The sequence below is a fragment of the Eubalaena glacialis genome, chromosome 16 (assembly GCF_028564815.1).
Source record: "Eubalaena glacialis isolate mEubGla1 chromosome 16, mEubGla1.1.hap2.+ XY, whole genome shotgun sequence".
NCBI classification, from domain to species: Eukaryota; Metazoa; Chordata; class Mammalia; order Artiodactyla; family Balaenidae; genus Eubalaena; species Eubalaena glacialis.
The window spans coordinates 74,216,651-74,233,641 of record NC_083731.1 but is presented as its reverse complement, the minus strand read 5'-3'; the positions used below and the strand labels follow the sequence as shown (position 1 = coordinate 74,233,641).

At 37.7% G+C, this 16,991-nt stretch overlaps 1 protein-coding gene across 2 annotated transcripts in view; it reads right to left on the bottom strand.

The window, feature by feature from the left end:
- Positions 1-16,991, bottom strand: part of WDFY2 (WD repeat and FYVE domain containing 2) — a 167,312-nt gene that overhangs the window by 37,460 nt on the left and 112,861 nt on the right. For both annotated transcript variants that reach the window (XM_061170784.1, XM_061170785.1), the window contains exons 4-5: positions 8,916-8,970; positions 4,542-4,692 (exon numbers count right to left, since the gene is read on the bottom strand). In XM_061170784.1, coding sequence (XP_061026767.1) covers positions 4,542-4,692; positions 8,916-8,970 — 206 coding nt within the window. The remainder of the gene's footprint in view (positions 1-4,541; positions 4,693-8,915; positions 8,971-16,991) is intronic.

The following is a 16,991-nucleotide window of genomic DNA, read 5'->3' as shown; positions in this document are numbered from 1 at the left end:
AACCCATGTCCCCCGCATCGGCAGGCAGACTCTCAACCACTGCGCCACCAGGGAAGCCCCTATATTATTTTATATACATATATATTTTAAATAGAGACTTAGATGTTACAGCCTTAATAGCTTTCTGTTAACTTTATATTTATTATTATTTTTAAAAAATTTTGGCTGCACCCCACGGAGTGTGCGATCTTAGTTCCCCGACCAGGGATCGAACCTGCACCCCCTGCACTGGAAGCGCCGAGTCCTAACCACTGGACCCCCAGGAAGTCCCTCCAGGATATATTATTAAGTGTGGGGGGGGAAAGCCAAGGTTTATGAAAGTTTATATGCTACACTACCTTCGTGTAAGAAAGAGGGAAACATAAATATAAGTGTGTGTGTGCTTATACTTATAAAAGGAAGCACTTTGATAAATCAAGATTGATCAAAAATGGCTGCCAATGGAAAAGTGAGAAACAAGCTGAGGGGACAGGGGTGGTAGTGAGACTTCTCTCTCATTACATTGTTTCCATTATGGAATCTTGTAATTATGTTACATGTGAAAAATACTCATAAATTTTTTTAAATCCCCTAAATCGACAACAAAGTAAAGTGAATAAACCTACTGTCAACTTGCTGATATAACCACAGAGTTAAAAGAATTATTTCAAGTGACTTTAAAACACAGCATTTTGACTATACATTCTTGGTAGAATATATTCTCAGGACAAAGAAAGCTGCAAAAAAAATCTAAAATCTTATTCAGTAGTCTTGTTATTATAATACTGCTATTACTATTTAAAACAACTTAAGTATACCATGGGATAAAGCAAATAAGGAATTATGCTGATGTTTAGGAACAAAGGTTTTTAGCCCAAAAGAATCAAGTACAAAAATGAAGTAAAAACTCTATAATGTTAAATTTGAATTAGAAATATTACGTGAACTAATCATTTATTTTCTTTTTAAAAATACACATACATATATTTGCTAGCTGTCTCTGAATACTATTCCTCACTAAGAGAAATGGCCGATTCCGGCACTGGGACAGGAAGGTACCAGATGAGCTTAAGACATGTCGTGTCAAAAAGCAAAAACGCTATCAAAGGCTAGTGGGGCTGTATCAAAAAGACATAGGAGCCAATATGATGTGGCTCTTACTGGCCAAAGATGGGACAATATGAGCGTCAAAAAAAAGGGGGGCAATTTACTGAAATATACTGAATATATTATTAAAAAACAAAACCCTAAGAGTTTATAATAATGCTCAAAGCCAGAGTGATTGGCATTTAGTATGATATGAGGAAATATGAAAATCAAGATAATCTTAATAGCTTTTCAGTACTCTTTCCACGAATAGGAATAGATAGAAGAGAATGCTTGGTGGAAAGGCATTTGACTATATAGGGTGACATCTTGGAAATATCTCCAACAGGAATAAATTCTTAAAATGAAGAGTACCTGAATTAGTTTTGTGGAAGCATGAAAAATGTGACCAAAACTTGGTCAAATGACAGACTGAAAGGTGAGGCTAGGTAAAGTATTCACAAAAATAAAGACCAGCAATTGAAGTGGGGAAGGAAAACAGTTCTATTTCCTACATCAACCTGCCATGGGACCTTTGGGAAATACCTCCGTTCTGCTATATCTAGTTGTGCAGAGGGCTAGCTCAAAGATTTTAATACCCAAGTTCTAATCCTGGTTCTGCCAGGTAACAGTCATGTGACCTCGAGAAGGTTTCTTAATCTTTTTGAACCTCCCTGAGGCTTTTCTACACGTGAAAATTGAGAATTAGGTCTTTATGTTTTGATAGTGAACAAAGTAACATTATGTAGAAGCACTATGTAAACTCTCAGGGACTGCAAATGTAAGATATTCTCTTCTTTTTCCTCACCTTCACTTCCTTATTACTGTTGTTGTTGTTAACATGATAGTTCACTTAATATTTGAAGCATCAGATCTTTAGCCAAAGCAACAAAGATTTTGAGGTGATTCCGAAATTGTTAATTCAACTTGTGAACTAGTCAGTCTCTGTCATCCTTTATTTCTCTACTTCAGTTTTGCTTACTTTCATTGCTTATTTACTTCTCTGCTAAGAGGCCTGAAAGAAGAGGAAAAAGGGTGATGTCAATCTGACTTATTCTATCACTTGTTGGCTTGACTATTTGAGGTGTAGATGGGAGAGAATTAATCCGTCTGTAGAAAACTCTTATGTCCACCACCAGTGCCCACTATGAAGAGAAATAGGGGTCATAATATTATTCTGAACATTTTATGTTATTTTAACAGATCTTCTTCCTTTCCTTATCACTAAAAAACTGAAAAACCAAAAAGACCAAAAAACCGAAAACCGGTAAGTACAGAAGGTGGCAGAAAGAAGAGGAGGGGTGGGGTGATGGAGGAGGGTTCCCATGAAAAAAGCATGTTTAAAAACTGGATTTTAACGTGAACCCCAACGCTGTATGGGTTGCCCTTTAACAATCTATGCATCAGGCAGCTCCCAGAAAAAACCCTGCAGCCTTGGGAAAGTTGCGTGGGTCTCGGCTGCAAAAGCAGTGCTGTTATGCATCAGCATGTGGCCCTGGGAAAATACCAGGCAGACAGATGCTCCCAGGTGCAAGGGCTGGCACTGTGGTTCCAGAATTGGAGCTAAGGAGGCAGAGCTGGTAGAGGTGAGGGAGTCTTCTGGAAGGGCCTCTCTGTCTGCAGTATTGCAGCTGCCTTCCACCTTAATAGCAAGGTTGGACTGGAGGGTCATTTGCACTGGGGAAGGAAGCCTGAGGCTTTCACTACACACAAAAGTTTCTGATAGCCAATCACGTGATTTTTTTCTGCTTGGTAAACCACATGGCAAAGAAGAGTCGAAAAATGAAGATGACTTTTGGAGATGCCAGAAGAGAGGAGTCAAAGACTATAAGAGTCAGGACAAGTTTAATTCTGTGTATTTGTGGGGGTTTTTGTTTTTTGTTTTCATTTTCAGATCGTTTAAAAAGTAAACTTCTTAAGGGCAAGATCTGCATTTTTTTCTATACTCCTTGGTTTGGTTACGTGATACAGAAGATACATCACTAGGCTTGGCTAGTGATATAGAAGCCAGCATGTTAAGAACAAATTATATTGATGCCATTAGTTCTGTTCTCAGAGGGATAATGCAGTATAATGGGAAAAACCAGCAGTCCAAGGCAGAAGACCTGGGTTCTGGTGGTGATTTTCCTACATACCAGCTGGGTGGCTGCAGATAAGGCATGTGACCCTCTCTGGGCTTCAGCTGGCTCACCTGTAAATGAGAAATTGGATGGATGATCTCTAAGGGAGATCCAATTCTAACACTACAAGAAATCATTCATCTATTGGCAGGAGAGTTCATGTATTTCGATTCAAGCATTATGCTTGTCTGAACTGGCTTTTAGAAAGTAAACTTTGGAGTTTCTTTCTTTAACCACCCTCTCAAAGATAAGTTGATCTTGATTTCCATTCCTTGTCACCCTTGCTTCTGGTCTTCTTGGTAACATGCCACTTTTACAGCCTTCCATATGGCCATTCTCAGTTTCTTCATCTTGCCCTTCCAGTTGGAAAATAAGAGTGACATTAGCCTAAACACACACACACACACACACACACACACACAACTACTGTCACATGTCTTCAAGGCAACAGCAAGGTGCAATACTTTGTCAGATGGTTGCAAATCACTGAACAGGCATATAAATACTAGATGAAAATCTGAAAGCAAGTCTTACTGTTTCACCCTGTTTTTGCAGACAAGTGATCTGTTTATAACTATTTCCTCATTTGTCAGAAGGTGGAGAGATTCTACGCTTTTTAAAGAAGAAACTCAGGGCCCTTTACTCCTTACAGTGGTAGCATCACCAATACAGGCTTCTCACTTGTCAGGCCTGTGTTCACTGGAGCCCAGGGGGCTGGATGTGAGGATTACCCAGCATTGGCAGCTGTTCACACTGAGCATATGGACCCTGGAGACTTGAGAGATAAGAGTTAATATCGTTCTACACATCCTGGAAAAGTTTGGTACCTGGAACAAAGACTGTGCGTAGCATTACTGTGTAGATCCCAGTCAGCCTACTCTGGTCCCGGCATGGTGGCCTCTCAATAAATATTCTTAAAATGAATAGGAATCCTGTGGTTCTTCTGCCAGGCACCAAAATGGGAATGTTCCCAACCTTAATACCTATGTGTAAATTATTTCTGTTCAAAAATATAAGACTGTATTTCAGTGACGGTTTTATCTCCATGTTCCATAATTCTTTCTGACAGCTGAGGCTCACAAATCTGGGCTGTGTACTGTCTAGATGTCAGACTTTTTATCACAGCAGACCCACAACCTGCTCGGCAGTAACTTATTTCAGGTGAAATTACTTTACTCCACCTACATGAGGACCCTTGATGATTTATGTGTTAGGAAAGTTTATAAGCATCTTAATCAGTAGGGCAACTAGCAAATAAAACAAGAAACGTTCAAGTTGCACATACCCAAAATGTTCATGAAAGAAAGAAGTCAACAGCTAAGTTCCCACCAAGGGATTTTGTCCAGCAAAGGATACTGCAGGCCTGAGGCCACAGCACTGGTGCGATAACCTCCCAGGCGTTGCCCACTCTCAGAGCAGTGCCAGGCAAACTGCTTGTCCTGTCCCGTGCTCAGGACCCACTCCAGCTCCAGGACAAACAGGATCATCGTCACTCTGCTCTGATGCGCTAAAAGCCAAGAGACAAGAAAACAACCCATAAAGCATCCTAAAAGAGGCTGGTAAAGCATGGTCCACAGAGATGCATCATTCTCTCCTCCCCACCCCAGAGTAAGCTGAACAGTAGATGATCATTACAGACAAGGGCTAGAGCAGTGATTCTCATCAGGGGGACAGGCATGCCCCTGGAGAAGACCACATCCGTGTTTCCATAAGAAAATTTTCCCGGGACTTCCCTGGCGGTCCAGTGGTTAAGATTCCATGCTTCCAATGCAGGGGGTGTGGGTTCGATCCCTGGTTGGGGAATTAAGATCCCACATGCCACGTGGCGTGGCCCAAAAATTAATTAATTAATTAATTAAAAAAAAAAAAAAAAGAAAGAAAATTTTCCTAACACCCAAAGGGCCTGGACCACCTCCCTCAGACATGTTAGAACTGCTGGACTAGAGAAAGGCAGATCAGTGTGACTACGAAACACATTAGGAACAACGTTCTGCTAATAAACTCACTGGTGTCTGTTTATTTAAGCTTTAAAAAAAGCAAAGAGCATTACTGTTCTCCTTTTGATGAAGGCTGGCTTTTAAACCCACAACAAAGTTCTACATGAATTTTCTGTGAGAAATCAAATGCTTGGAGCTTGGAGAGGAGGGCAGAATTATTCCCAAGTGCCATATAAAAAAGAATGAAATATCCCTTACGTCAAAGCATATATGATGAGATAATGAGAGCAAATTTCCCAGGGTTGCTTATATACAAGGACAACACCATCACGGAAATACTGCATCACACAATTTCAGAGTTAGAAGAACTATTCATGTCATCTACTCCATCTCCCTATTTTACATGTGGGCAAACTGAGGCACGATCGAGTTGAGTAGTTTGACCAAGGTCTCATGGCTTCTCAATTACCAAATAAAATCAGTAAAATATTCGCTTTCTTCCTCTTACACAATTCCAGGGGGAGAGGTATAGGGGGTCCACGGCCACTGAACAGAGCTGACTGGAATAAACAAAGATTGATATCCCGGAATTTGGACCCACTGGGCTCTGTGCCCAGGAGCTGGCAGCCTGGTGGGCGAGAGGAGACTCATCCTGTGTGTGACGAGGTGACAGAGAAGACATCAGCTTCCCATTTGGATCATGAAAATAGGATTGGACATGGATGGATCAATGCAGCTCTATCAGCAATAACAGCATCAGTGCCAATTTCTGAGTGTCTAACAAGTGCCAGGTACTTAAAGACACTGTCTCACTTAGTCGTTGTAATGATTCTGCAAAGCTGGGTGGTTTCCTCCTTTTACAGACACAACCCGGCCTTGCCAAGATGGCGCTTCTAGACTGGCTACCAAACAATACAGTCAGAACCATAGTGAATACCTCCGGGACAGACATTTCACCAAATGCCTGATGTTTTAAAATCCGATATTTGAAGCTTGGAGAATCTAAAGGGATTTAGAAGGGCTATAGAAACAATAATACTGTTAACATCTCTACACAGTATCTGCCTTTCAGAGAATCGGCCACCATCAAGATCAAAACGTTGCCTTAAACTAAAAGATGGGACTTCCTGGAGAAACTTCTGAAGATCTTGTCATGTCTGTATCATCAAATGCCCAATTTAAGTTCCACCAATGATGGAATAAAAGCGAACTCTCTAATGGTTCACTTTCAACTGTACCCACGTCTATTGCAGGCAGAACGTGGTCCCCAGCGCTTCGCTCTCTTTTCTCACGAAGGGGTCTTTGATCTTCTTTCTGTTACCTTGTAAGTCCAAGGGGATGACAGTAGCCCAGAAGATAAGGGGGTTTACAGCCCTCTGAGCTGCCAGAGGAGGAGACGGAGGCTCAAAAATGTTACGTGACTTGCTCAAAGCTACATAATCAATGAGTGATGAGGCTAGAATTAAAACCCTAGTCTCTCTGCCAAAGTTGGTTCTCTTTCTCTGTCAGGCTGCCTATGACTACTGAAAAGACAAACAAGAACAAACAAAAAACAAACCCTAAAACTCAAAGCACATACTCTTTCTAAGGTGACAGAATTTTCTTATTCGAAAAGAAACCCTTTGAAGATACATACGTATTGTTAAGCTTCAGGAACCTGGGCTTGAAGCCTGGCTGCCCTTCTTAAATAGGAGCCATGATCTTGATCTTAGGGAGAAAGCATTCAGTTTCTCACAATTAAGTACAGTTGACTCTTGAACAATGCACATTTGAACCGCGTGGGTCCACTTATACGCAGATGTTTTTCAACAGTAAATACTACAGTATTACACGATCCGAGGTTGGTTGAATCCGCGGATGTGGAGGAACCGCGATACGGAGGAACCGCGGATACAGAGGCCCAACTATAAATTATACATGGATTATCCACTGTGGGGAGGGTTGGTACCCTTCACCCCCGCATTATTCAAGGGTCAACTGTATGATGTTAGCTATAGTTTTTTATAGATGTTTCTCTCTCAAGTTGAGGAAGTTCCCCTCTATTTGTAATTTGCTGAGAGTTTTTATCATGAATGGGTGTCAGATTTTATCAAATGCTTCTTCTGCATCAATTAATATGATCATATGATTTTTCTTCTTTAGTCTTTTGATGTGATGGATTACACTGATTTTCAAACGTTGAACCAGCTTTGCATATCTGGAATAAACCCCACTTGGTCATCGTGTATAATTCTTTTCATACATTGTTGGATTTGCTAGTATTTTTTTGAAGATTTTTACATCTAAGCTCATGAGAGATATTGGGTTGTAGTTTTCCTTTCTTGTAATGTCTTTGTCTGGTTTTGGTATCACTGACCTTTTAAAAAATGTTAATTGAGATAAAGTTCACATAATATAAAATTCACCATTTAAACCATGTTAAGAGTGTATAATTCACTGATCTTTAGTATATTCACAATGTTGTGCAATCATCATAGAAAATGTACTATTTCCAGAACAGTTCCATCACCTCAAAAAGAAACCCATACCCCCAATTCCCCCTTCCCCATCCCTGGGTAACCACTAATTTACTTTCTGTCTCTATGGATTCTCCTATTCTTGACATTTCATATAACTGTAATCATACAATGTATGGTTTTTTGTGTCTAGTTTCTTTCACTTAGCATGTTTTCAAGATTCATCCACATTGTAGCAGGTATCAGTACTTCATTCCCTTTTTATGGCCAAATAAGAATTCGCTGTATTGATATACTACATTTTGTTTATCCATTCATTCATACATGAACATTTAGGTTGTTTCCACTTTTTGGCTATTGTGAATAATGCTGCTATGCATAAGGGTATAAAAATATCTGTCCCTGCTTTCATTTCTTTTGGGAATAAACCTCACTTGGTTGTGATGTACTTACCTTTTTATATATTGCTGAATTTGATCTGCTGAAATTTTGTGTAGATTTTTTTGCATCTATTTTCATGGGGGATGCATAGATACTATGCCTGTCTTGTTCACTATTATAATTCTCAGTTATTGGAACACAGTAGGTACTCAATAAATACCGGATAAGTGATATGTGAAAAAAAATTAAAGAATAAATCCATAGGGAAATGAATTTTGGCTCAAAATCTAGAAATAAAGAACTCAATGCTTAGAATTTTCCAAAATCGGGAGGGGCTGCTATGTCTTTGGAGCGTATCAGAGGAGAGGCTGGATGATCATGAATGAGGTCACGAGATTTGGATGAAATGACGTCTAAGTGAAATGACGTCTACATCTAATGTTCTGACCCCTGACATTGGCCTGGATGAAAAAAATCCTCAGTGAAAATTGCTCCTGATCTATACTATATAAAGGGCTTACAGTATACTGCCAATGTTGAAGACACAATAAAACCTGAATTCCTTCCCTTAGACAATATGAACACTTTCAGCCTTTTAAAATATTTAACCAAAAATGAAATGAGCTCCATGGAAAGCCAACCCTGGACCCCACTCTCCAAGTCTGCCACAGGGTTTCCAGGCAGTGGGGTGGAGTGGGCAGACAAAGGACAAAGGCTGTGCGTTCTGGAGTCACACTGACCTGGTCTGGCTTCACACTTTACCAGCTACAAGACCACACGCCCAACCTCTTTAGGACTCTGCTTCTTAATTCAAAAACGGGGATAATATTCACCACAAAGGGGTGCTGTTTTGTTCCCGCTCACTACTGTAAAGTTAAGTCCTCTCTTGTGGCAGTGGAAGCCATTGAGAAGCATTTCACAGTCTAAGACGATGAAAACACTCCTCTTGTTCCTACCTTGATAGTTTTTCACAGGAGTCATCTTGTTATAATCTTCTGATAAAAGAAACTCCTGCAAAAGAGAAGAAAAATATTAAGCAAAAAGAAATTCTTTAAGTGAATAAATATGTTTTGGTAAAACCGGATTGCATGAAGCAAACATCATCACAGAATTATATCTAACATTAATAGTTTGCCAATCAACTCAGCATTTTCTGTACCTCTTTAAAAGTAACAATCATAATTACAATCCAATGCAATTATCATAGTTTTTACCTTATAATTCTGAAGTTGATTTTTTTTTTTTCCAAGTATACATGAGAAGAAAACTGGATTCAAGTTCAAAGTCTTGATCCTGGTCAATTTTGAAGGTAAATCCAATTCAAATTACTTTTCTCTCTGTGGTGCTACAACTGAAATTTTGCAAGGCTCTGGCCAGTAAGCAAACAGATGGCAATCCTCTACTAGGGAAATAAATGAGCTATTTTAAAGATTCTGTTTCTAATAACAGTAGCTTATTTCCTGGTACAACAAGCTTCTCAAGGCTGCATCTTACTCATCCCTACATCCCTATGGCACCTGGCACAGTGCTTTGGTACAGTAGGTAGTCAACAAATAGTGAAAAAATGGACGTGTAAAAGGTATCTCCCAATCTGACGAGGTTAGTTTGGATGTCAAATGTACTCAAAAATATCAGTTTCTGTATAACACATTGTGTGTACTCTTTGTGAGGACACATAGGAGGTGATTTTGTGTGTATGTTTGCATGCTTCACCTAAGCACATACAATGATCTATATGTAGAAGCCAACCAAGTGTTTATAAGTCCCAGCCAGGTTTTGAGTCCCTTAGCTTCTTTCAAATGCAAAATGCCCATATAGTCTTAAACAGTAGGCTGTCAAATATAAGGAAAGCTGCGAAGTGTAATAAATTGATGCCTTTATCTGAACTTAAAAACAGAACAATGAGTCTTTTCAAAACATTTGGAGGCTTCCAGAATTTCTCCTTGATGACTTCAAGAAAGGTGGTGGGAGGACAGACACACAGACTCGTGACTTGCAATCTGGGTATTTACTGAGTTCATATAGTTTGTGTGATTTTTCAGAAGTAAATAATTATACTGTTTTTGTGATAGATGCCACAAAGTTAAATAAAGCACAAGGTGATGCGAGAGAATGAACGCGGTAACAAAGCTCCTCTGGGTGTCTGCTTTTCCATCCCAGCCCTCCTTAAGAAGCTTATCTACAAATGGATTTTCTTCACCATGATTTTCTCAGTAATAACATTATTCAACTTGTCACTTTTAAAATTCGTATCATTATTCCTTCAAGGAGCGGCACTATATTCATTTCTCATTTCTGAAGAGCTAGACTCACAATTGAAGAGAGAAGACTAATTTTTAAAGAAGTCAAGTTGTTTTCCCATAAGGAGCTTACAGTGTGGGTAAGAAGCCACGCACATGTCTGAGCAATGGTTCACTACCACCCTTAATCCCCGGCAAGAGTAGCTCAACCCTGGGCCCCATACTTTAGAGTGCCCCAAATTTCCTAACAAACACACAAAACAAATTTCTTAAAGACGATTGTTATTTGAGCAAGTGTTTGCTGAGTTCATCTTATGCATATGCTATTTTGAATATACTGAACTGGTTCTTTAGCTTGGGGAAAAGGTACATTAATTCCTTTTGGAAACAGGCAGGGTATAAAATAAAACATCTTGTAGATCTGTGCTTAGGGTTAACATATACATACACAATACAATTACCAGTTCACTGCATAGGTAAACTTAATTTTGTGTTCATTTGTCTTTCCTATGAAAATAGATACATAATCATGGAGAAAGCATGGGAAATTGCCAGCATTTTTTTTCATTATTACTTTTTTGATTAAAGAAACAATACGCTATTCTAGGAATTGTAAGACTGATAAATACTAAAAAGTCTCTTACGATACCATTTCTCAGAGATAATTATTATGGAAAGTATAATTGGAATAATAAAACAAAATATTAATATCATTTAACAATAATTTTTCTGGTAACAAATCATGCACATCATTCCGTATGAGTACATACTTACCAACTTCAATCTTTTTAATGACTGCATAGGATGTTTTGTAATGTCCTTCTATTGACAAATGTTTACACCGCTTCCAGTTTTCCTTATTAAAAAAATATCACATGAACCCACAGCCAACATCGTTCTCAATGGTGAAAAACTGAAAACATTTCCTCTAAGATCAGGAACAAGACAAAGTTGCCCACTCTCACCGCTATTATTCAACATAGTTTTGGAAGTTTTAGCCGCAGCAATCAGAAAAGAAAAAGAAATAAAAGGAATCCAAATCGGAAAAGAAGAAGTAAAGCTGTCACTGTTTGCAGATGACATGATACTATACATACAGAATCCTAAAGATGCTACCAGAAAACTACTAGAGCTAATCAATGAATTTGGTAGAGTAGCAGGATACAAAATTAATGCACAGAAATCTCTTGCATTCCTATACACTAATGATGAAAAGTCTGAAAGAGAAATTAAGGAAACACTCCCATTTACCATTGCAACAAAAAGAATAAAATACCTACGAATAAACCCACCTAAGGAGACAAAAACCTGTATGCAGAAAACTATAAGACACTGATGAAAGAAATTAAAGATGATACAAACAGATGGAGAGATATACTATGTTCTTGGATTGGAAGAATCAACATTGTGAAAATGACTATAAGACCCAAAGCAATCTACAGATTCAATGCAATCCCTATCAAACTGCCAATGGCATTTTTCACACAACTAGAACAAAAAATTGTACAATTTGTATGGAAACACAAAAGACCCCAAATAGCCAAAGCAATCTTGAGAAAGAAAAATGGAGCTGGAGGAATCAGGCTCCCTGACTTCAGACTATACTACAAAGTTACAGTAAGCAAGACAGTATGGTACTGGCACAAAAACAGAAATATAGATCAACAGAACAGAATAGAAAGCCCAGAGATAAACCCACGCACATATGGTCACCTTATCTTTGATAGAGGCAAGAGTATACAATGGAGAAAAGACAGTCTCTTCAATAAGTGGTGCTGGGAAAACTGGACAGCTACATGTAAAAGAATGAAATTAGAACACTTCCTAACACCATACACAAAAATAAACTCAAAATGGATTAAAGACTTAAATGTAAGGCCAGACACTATAAAACTCTTAGAGGAAAACATAGGCAGAACACTCTATTACATAAATCACAGCAAGCTCCTTTTTGACCCACCTCCTAGAGAAATGGAAATAAAAACAAAAATAAACAAATGGGACCTAATGAAACTTAAAGGCTTTTGCACAGCAAAGGAAACCATAAAAAAGATGAAAAGACAACCCTCAGAATGGGAGAAAATATTTGCAAATAAAGCAACTGACAAAGGATTAATCTCCAAAATATACAAGCAGCTCATGCAGCTCAATATCAAACAAACAACCCAATCCAAAAATGGGCAGAAGACCTAAATAGACACTTCTCCAAAGAAGATACACAGATTGCCAACAAACACATGAAAAGATGCTCAACATCACTAATCATTAGAGAAATGCAAATCAAAACCACAATGAGGTATCACCTCACACCGGTAAGAATGGCCATCATCATAAAATCTACAAACAATAAATGCTGGAGAGGGTGTGGAGAAAAGGGAACTCTCTTGCACTGTTGGTGGGGATGTAAATTGATACAGCCACTATGGAGAACAGTATGGAGGTTCCTTAAAAAACTAAAAATAGAACTACCATATGACCCAGCAATCCTGCTACTGGGCATATACCCTGAGAAAACCATAATTCAAAAAGAGTCATGTACCACAATGCTCATTGCAGCACTATTTACAATAGCCAGGACATGGAAGCAACCTAAGTGTCCACTGACAGATGAATGGATAAAGAAGATGTGGTACATATATACAATGGAATATTATTCAGCCATAAAAATAAACGAAATTGAGTTATTTGTGGTGAGGTGGATGGACCTAGAGTCTGTCATACAGAGTAAAGTAAGTCAGAAAGAGAAAAACAAATACTGTATGCTAACACATATATATGGAATCTTAAAAAAAAAAAAAAAGGTTCTGATGAACCTAGGGGACAAGAACAAAGACACAGACGTAGAGAATGGACTTGAGGAAAAGGGGAGGGGGAAGGGTAAGCTGGGACGAAGTGAGAGAGTAGCAGTGACATATATACACTACCAAATGTAAAATAGATAGCTAGTGGGAAGCAGCTACATAGCACAGGGAGATCAGCTCGGTGCTTTGCGACCACCTAGAGGGGTGGGATAAGGACGGTGGGAGGGAGATGCAAGAGGGAGGGGATATGGGGATATACGAATGCATATAGCTGATTCACTTTGTTACACAGCAGAAACTAACACAACAATGTAAAGCAATTATACTCCAATAAAGATGTTAGAAAAAAAAATACCAGATGGTCAATCAATTTATGACAAAGAAACCAAGAATATACAATGGGGAAAGGAGAGTCTCTTCAATAAACTGTTGGGAAAACTGGACAGGCACATGCAAAACAATGAAACTGGACCACTATCTTATACCATATACAAAAATTAACTTAAAATGGATTGAAGACTTGAACATGAGACCTGACCATAAGACGCCTAGAAGAAAACATAGGTGGTAAGTTCCTTGACATTGGTCTTGGTGATGATTTTTTGGATATGACACCAAAAGCAAAGGCAACACGAACAAAATTAAACAAGTGGAACTACATCAAACTAAAAATCTGCACAGCAAAGGAAACCATCAACAAAACAAAAAAGTGACCTACTGAATGAGAGAAAATATTTGCAAATCATATATCTGATAATAGGTTATATCCAAAATATATAAAGAACTCAAACAACTCAATAAAAAAAACACAAATAATATGATTTAAAACTGGGCAGAGGATCTGAACAGAAATTTTTCCAAAGAAGACATACAGATGGCCAACAAGTAGATGAAAAAGTGCTCAACATCACTAATCATGTGGGAAATGTAATTCAAAACCATAATGAGATATCCCCTCACACCTGTTAGAATGCCCATTATCAAAAAGATAAAAGACAACAAGTGTTGGCAAGCGTGTGGAGAAAAGGGAACCCTTCTGTATTGTTGGTAGGAGTGTAAACGGGTGCAGCCACGATGGAAAACAGTATGGAGGGTCCTCAAAAAGTTAAAAATAGAACTACCATATGATCCAGCTATTCCTCAGGGTATTTAACCAAAGAAAACAAAAATACTGACCTGAAAACATATATGTACTCCCATGTTCATTGCAGCACTATTTACAAATAGCCAAGACATGGAAGCAACCTAAGTGTCCATGGATGGATAAATGGATAGAGAAAATGTGATATATAACTACAATGGAATATTATTCAGCCATAAAAAAAACTTCTTGCCATCTGTGACAACATGGATGGACCTTGAGGGCATTATGCTAAGTGAAATACGGCAGACAGAAAAAGATAAATACCATATGATCTTGCTTACATGTGGAATCGTTAACAAAACAAAACAAAACACCCCAAAGAAAACTGAACTCTTGGATACAGAGGACAGACTGGTGGTTGCCAGGGGCAGGGCAGGGTGGGATGATCAAAAGGGGTGAAGGTGATCAAAAGGTACAAACTTCCAGTTACAAAATAAGTCCTGAGATATCATGTACAATATGGTGACTATAATTAAAAATACTGCATTGTATATTTGAAAGTTGCTAAGAGAGTAGATCTTAAAAGTTCTCATCACAAGAAAATAAAATTTGTAACTGTGTGTGGTGATGAATGTTAAACAGGCTTGTGGTGATCATTTTGCCATATATACAAATATTGAATCATTATGTTGTATACTTGAAACTAATATAATGTTATATGTCAATTATCTTAATTAAAAATGAATTGCATATAAAAATAATCACATAAAATATACTGTATCTCTTTATATCTCTAGCAATATTTCAATAAAATAAAGTTCTAGAAGTAGAATTGCTGGACCAGAGGATACGACCATTTAAATTTGATAGATATTACCAAATTGACTTTATAAAAGATTTTATCTACTAAACTTACAAACAATATAATGTAAAAGTTCAGCTGAAGCTTAGATTATCTTGTTGGGATTGACCAATCAAAGATATACACATTTTAAATTATTTTATCCAGCTCTCTACCCTCCCTTCTTTATATTCAGCTGTCTACATATCTATCATCCTAATTTTTATTTTTTAAGAGCATTTTTAGATTCACAGCAAGATTGAGAGGAAAGTACAGAGATTTTTCATAAAGCCTCTGTCCTCACACATGCACAGTCTCCCTCTTTATCAACATCTCACGCCAGAGTGGTACATTTGTTATAATTGATGACCTACACTGACACATCATTATCACCCAAAACCCACAGTTTACACTAGGCTTCACTCTTGGTGTTATAAATTCTGTAGATTTTGACAAATGTAAAATGACATATATCCACAATTAGAGTATCACACGGAGTATTTTCACTGCCCTAAAAATCCTCTGTGCTCTGCCTATTCATCTTTCTCTCCCGCTTAAGCCCTGGCACTACTGATCTATTCACCATCTCCAAAGTTTTGCCTTTTCCAGATTGCCATAGAGTTGGAATCATACATTAGGCAGCCTTTTCAGATGGGTTTCGTTTATTTACTAATATGCATTTAAGTTTCCTCCATGTCTTTGCATGGCTTGATTGCTCATTTCTTTTTAGCACTGACTAATATTCCATTAACAGGATGTACCACAGTTTACTAATCCATTCATCTACTAAAGGACATCTTGGTTGCTTCCAAGTTTTGACAATTGTAGATAAAGCTGCTATAAACATCTGTGTGAGCGTTTTTGTGTGAAAATAATTTTTCAACTCCTTTGGGTAAATACCAAGGATTGGTGGGCTGTAGGGTGGGATTGCAATGAATCTATAGATCAAATTGGGAAGAATTGAAATCCTGACAGTATCGAGTGTTCCTATCTATGAACATGGAATATCTATTTGTTTAGTTCTTTGATTTCGTTCACCAGAGTTTCACAGTTTTCCTCATATAGATCTTGTACATATTTTGTTAGATTTACACTAAACTAATTCATCTTTTGGGGTGCTAATGTAAATGGTGTTGTGTTTTTAATTTCAATTTCTACTAGTTCATTGCCGATATACAGGAAATGACTGATTTTTGTATATTAACCTTGAATCCTGAAACCTCAATATAACTGCTTATAAGTTCCACGAGTTTTTTTTATCAATTCTTTTAGATTTTCTACATAAATGATCATGTTCTCTGCAAACAAGATAGTCTTATTTCTTCCTTCCCAATCAGTATACCTTTTATTTCCACTTTTTTTGTCTTATGCATTAGCTAGAACTTCTAGTACAATGTTGAAAAGGAATCATGAGAAGGAATCAATGTTGAAAAGGAATCATTAGCCTTGCCTGGAACCTGATTTTAGGGAAAGCTTCTGGGTTCTCATCACACCTGTTTTTAATGCTCACAGTAATAGATCAAACAATACAGTATATATAAGGAAGAGGTTAGTAATTATCTCCACCCTCTGTCTCAATCCTTTGAAGGAATCAGTGTTTGTTAAAGGTCTGTGGTATCCTACCACATCTTTTTTTTTTGGTTTGTTTCTGTTTGTCTTTTTTTTTTTCCTAAAGAAAACCCTTATGCAAACATATATAAACATATATAGTTTTTTTGGTTTGTTTTGCTGTACAAAATAGGATCACACTATAGATATTATTCTACAACTTGCTCTTTTCATTTATAATATATCAGAACTATCTTTCCAGGACAAAACACACTCCAAAATATGGATATGCCATATTTTATTCAAGTATCCCCCATTAAATGGACTTTATTCTGCTTGTCTCCTATTTTTTACTATTGCAAAAATACGGCAAGAAATGTCTTTGAATGCATAAACATATGAACTAATGTATATGTTGAAAAGATTGCTGGCCTCAAAGATTGTGTACACTTAATATTTTAATAAACTCTGCCAGATCACTTTCTAGATGTATGCAGTATTTCATTTCCCCACCATTT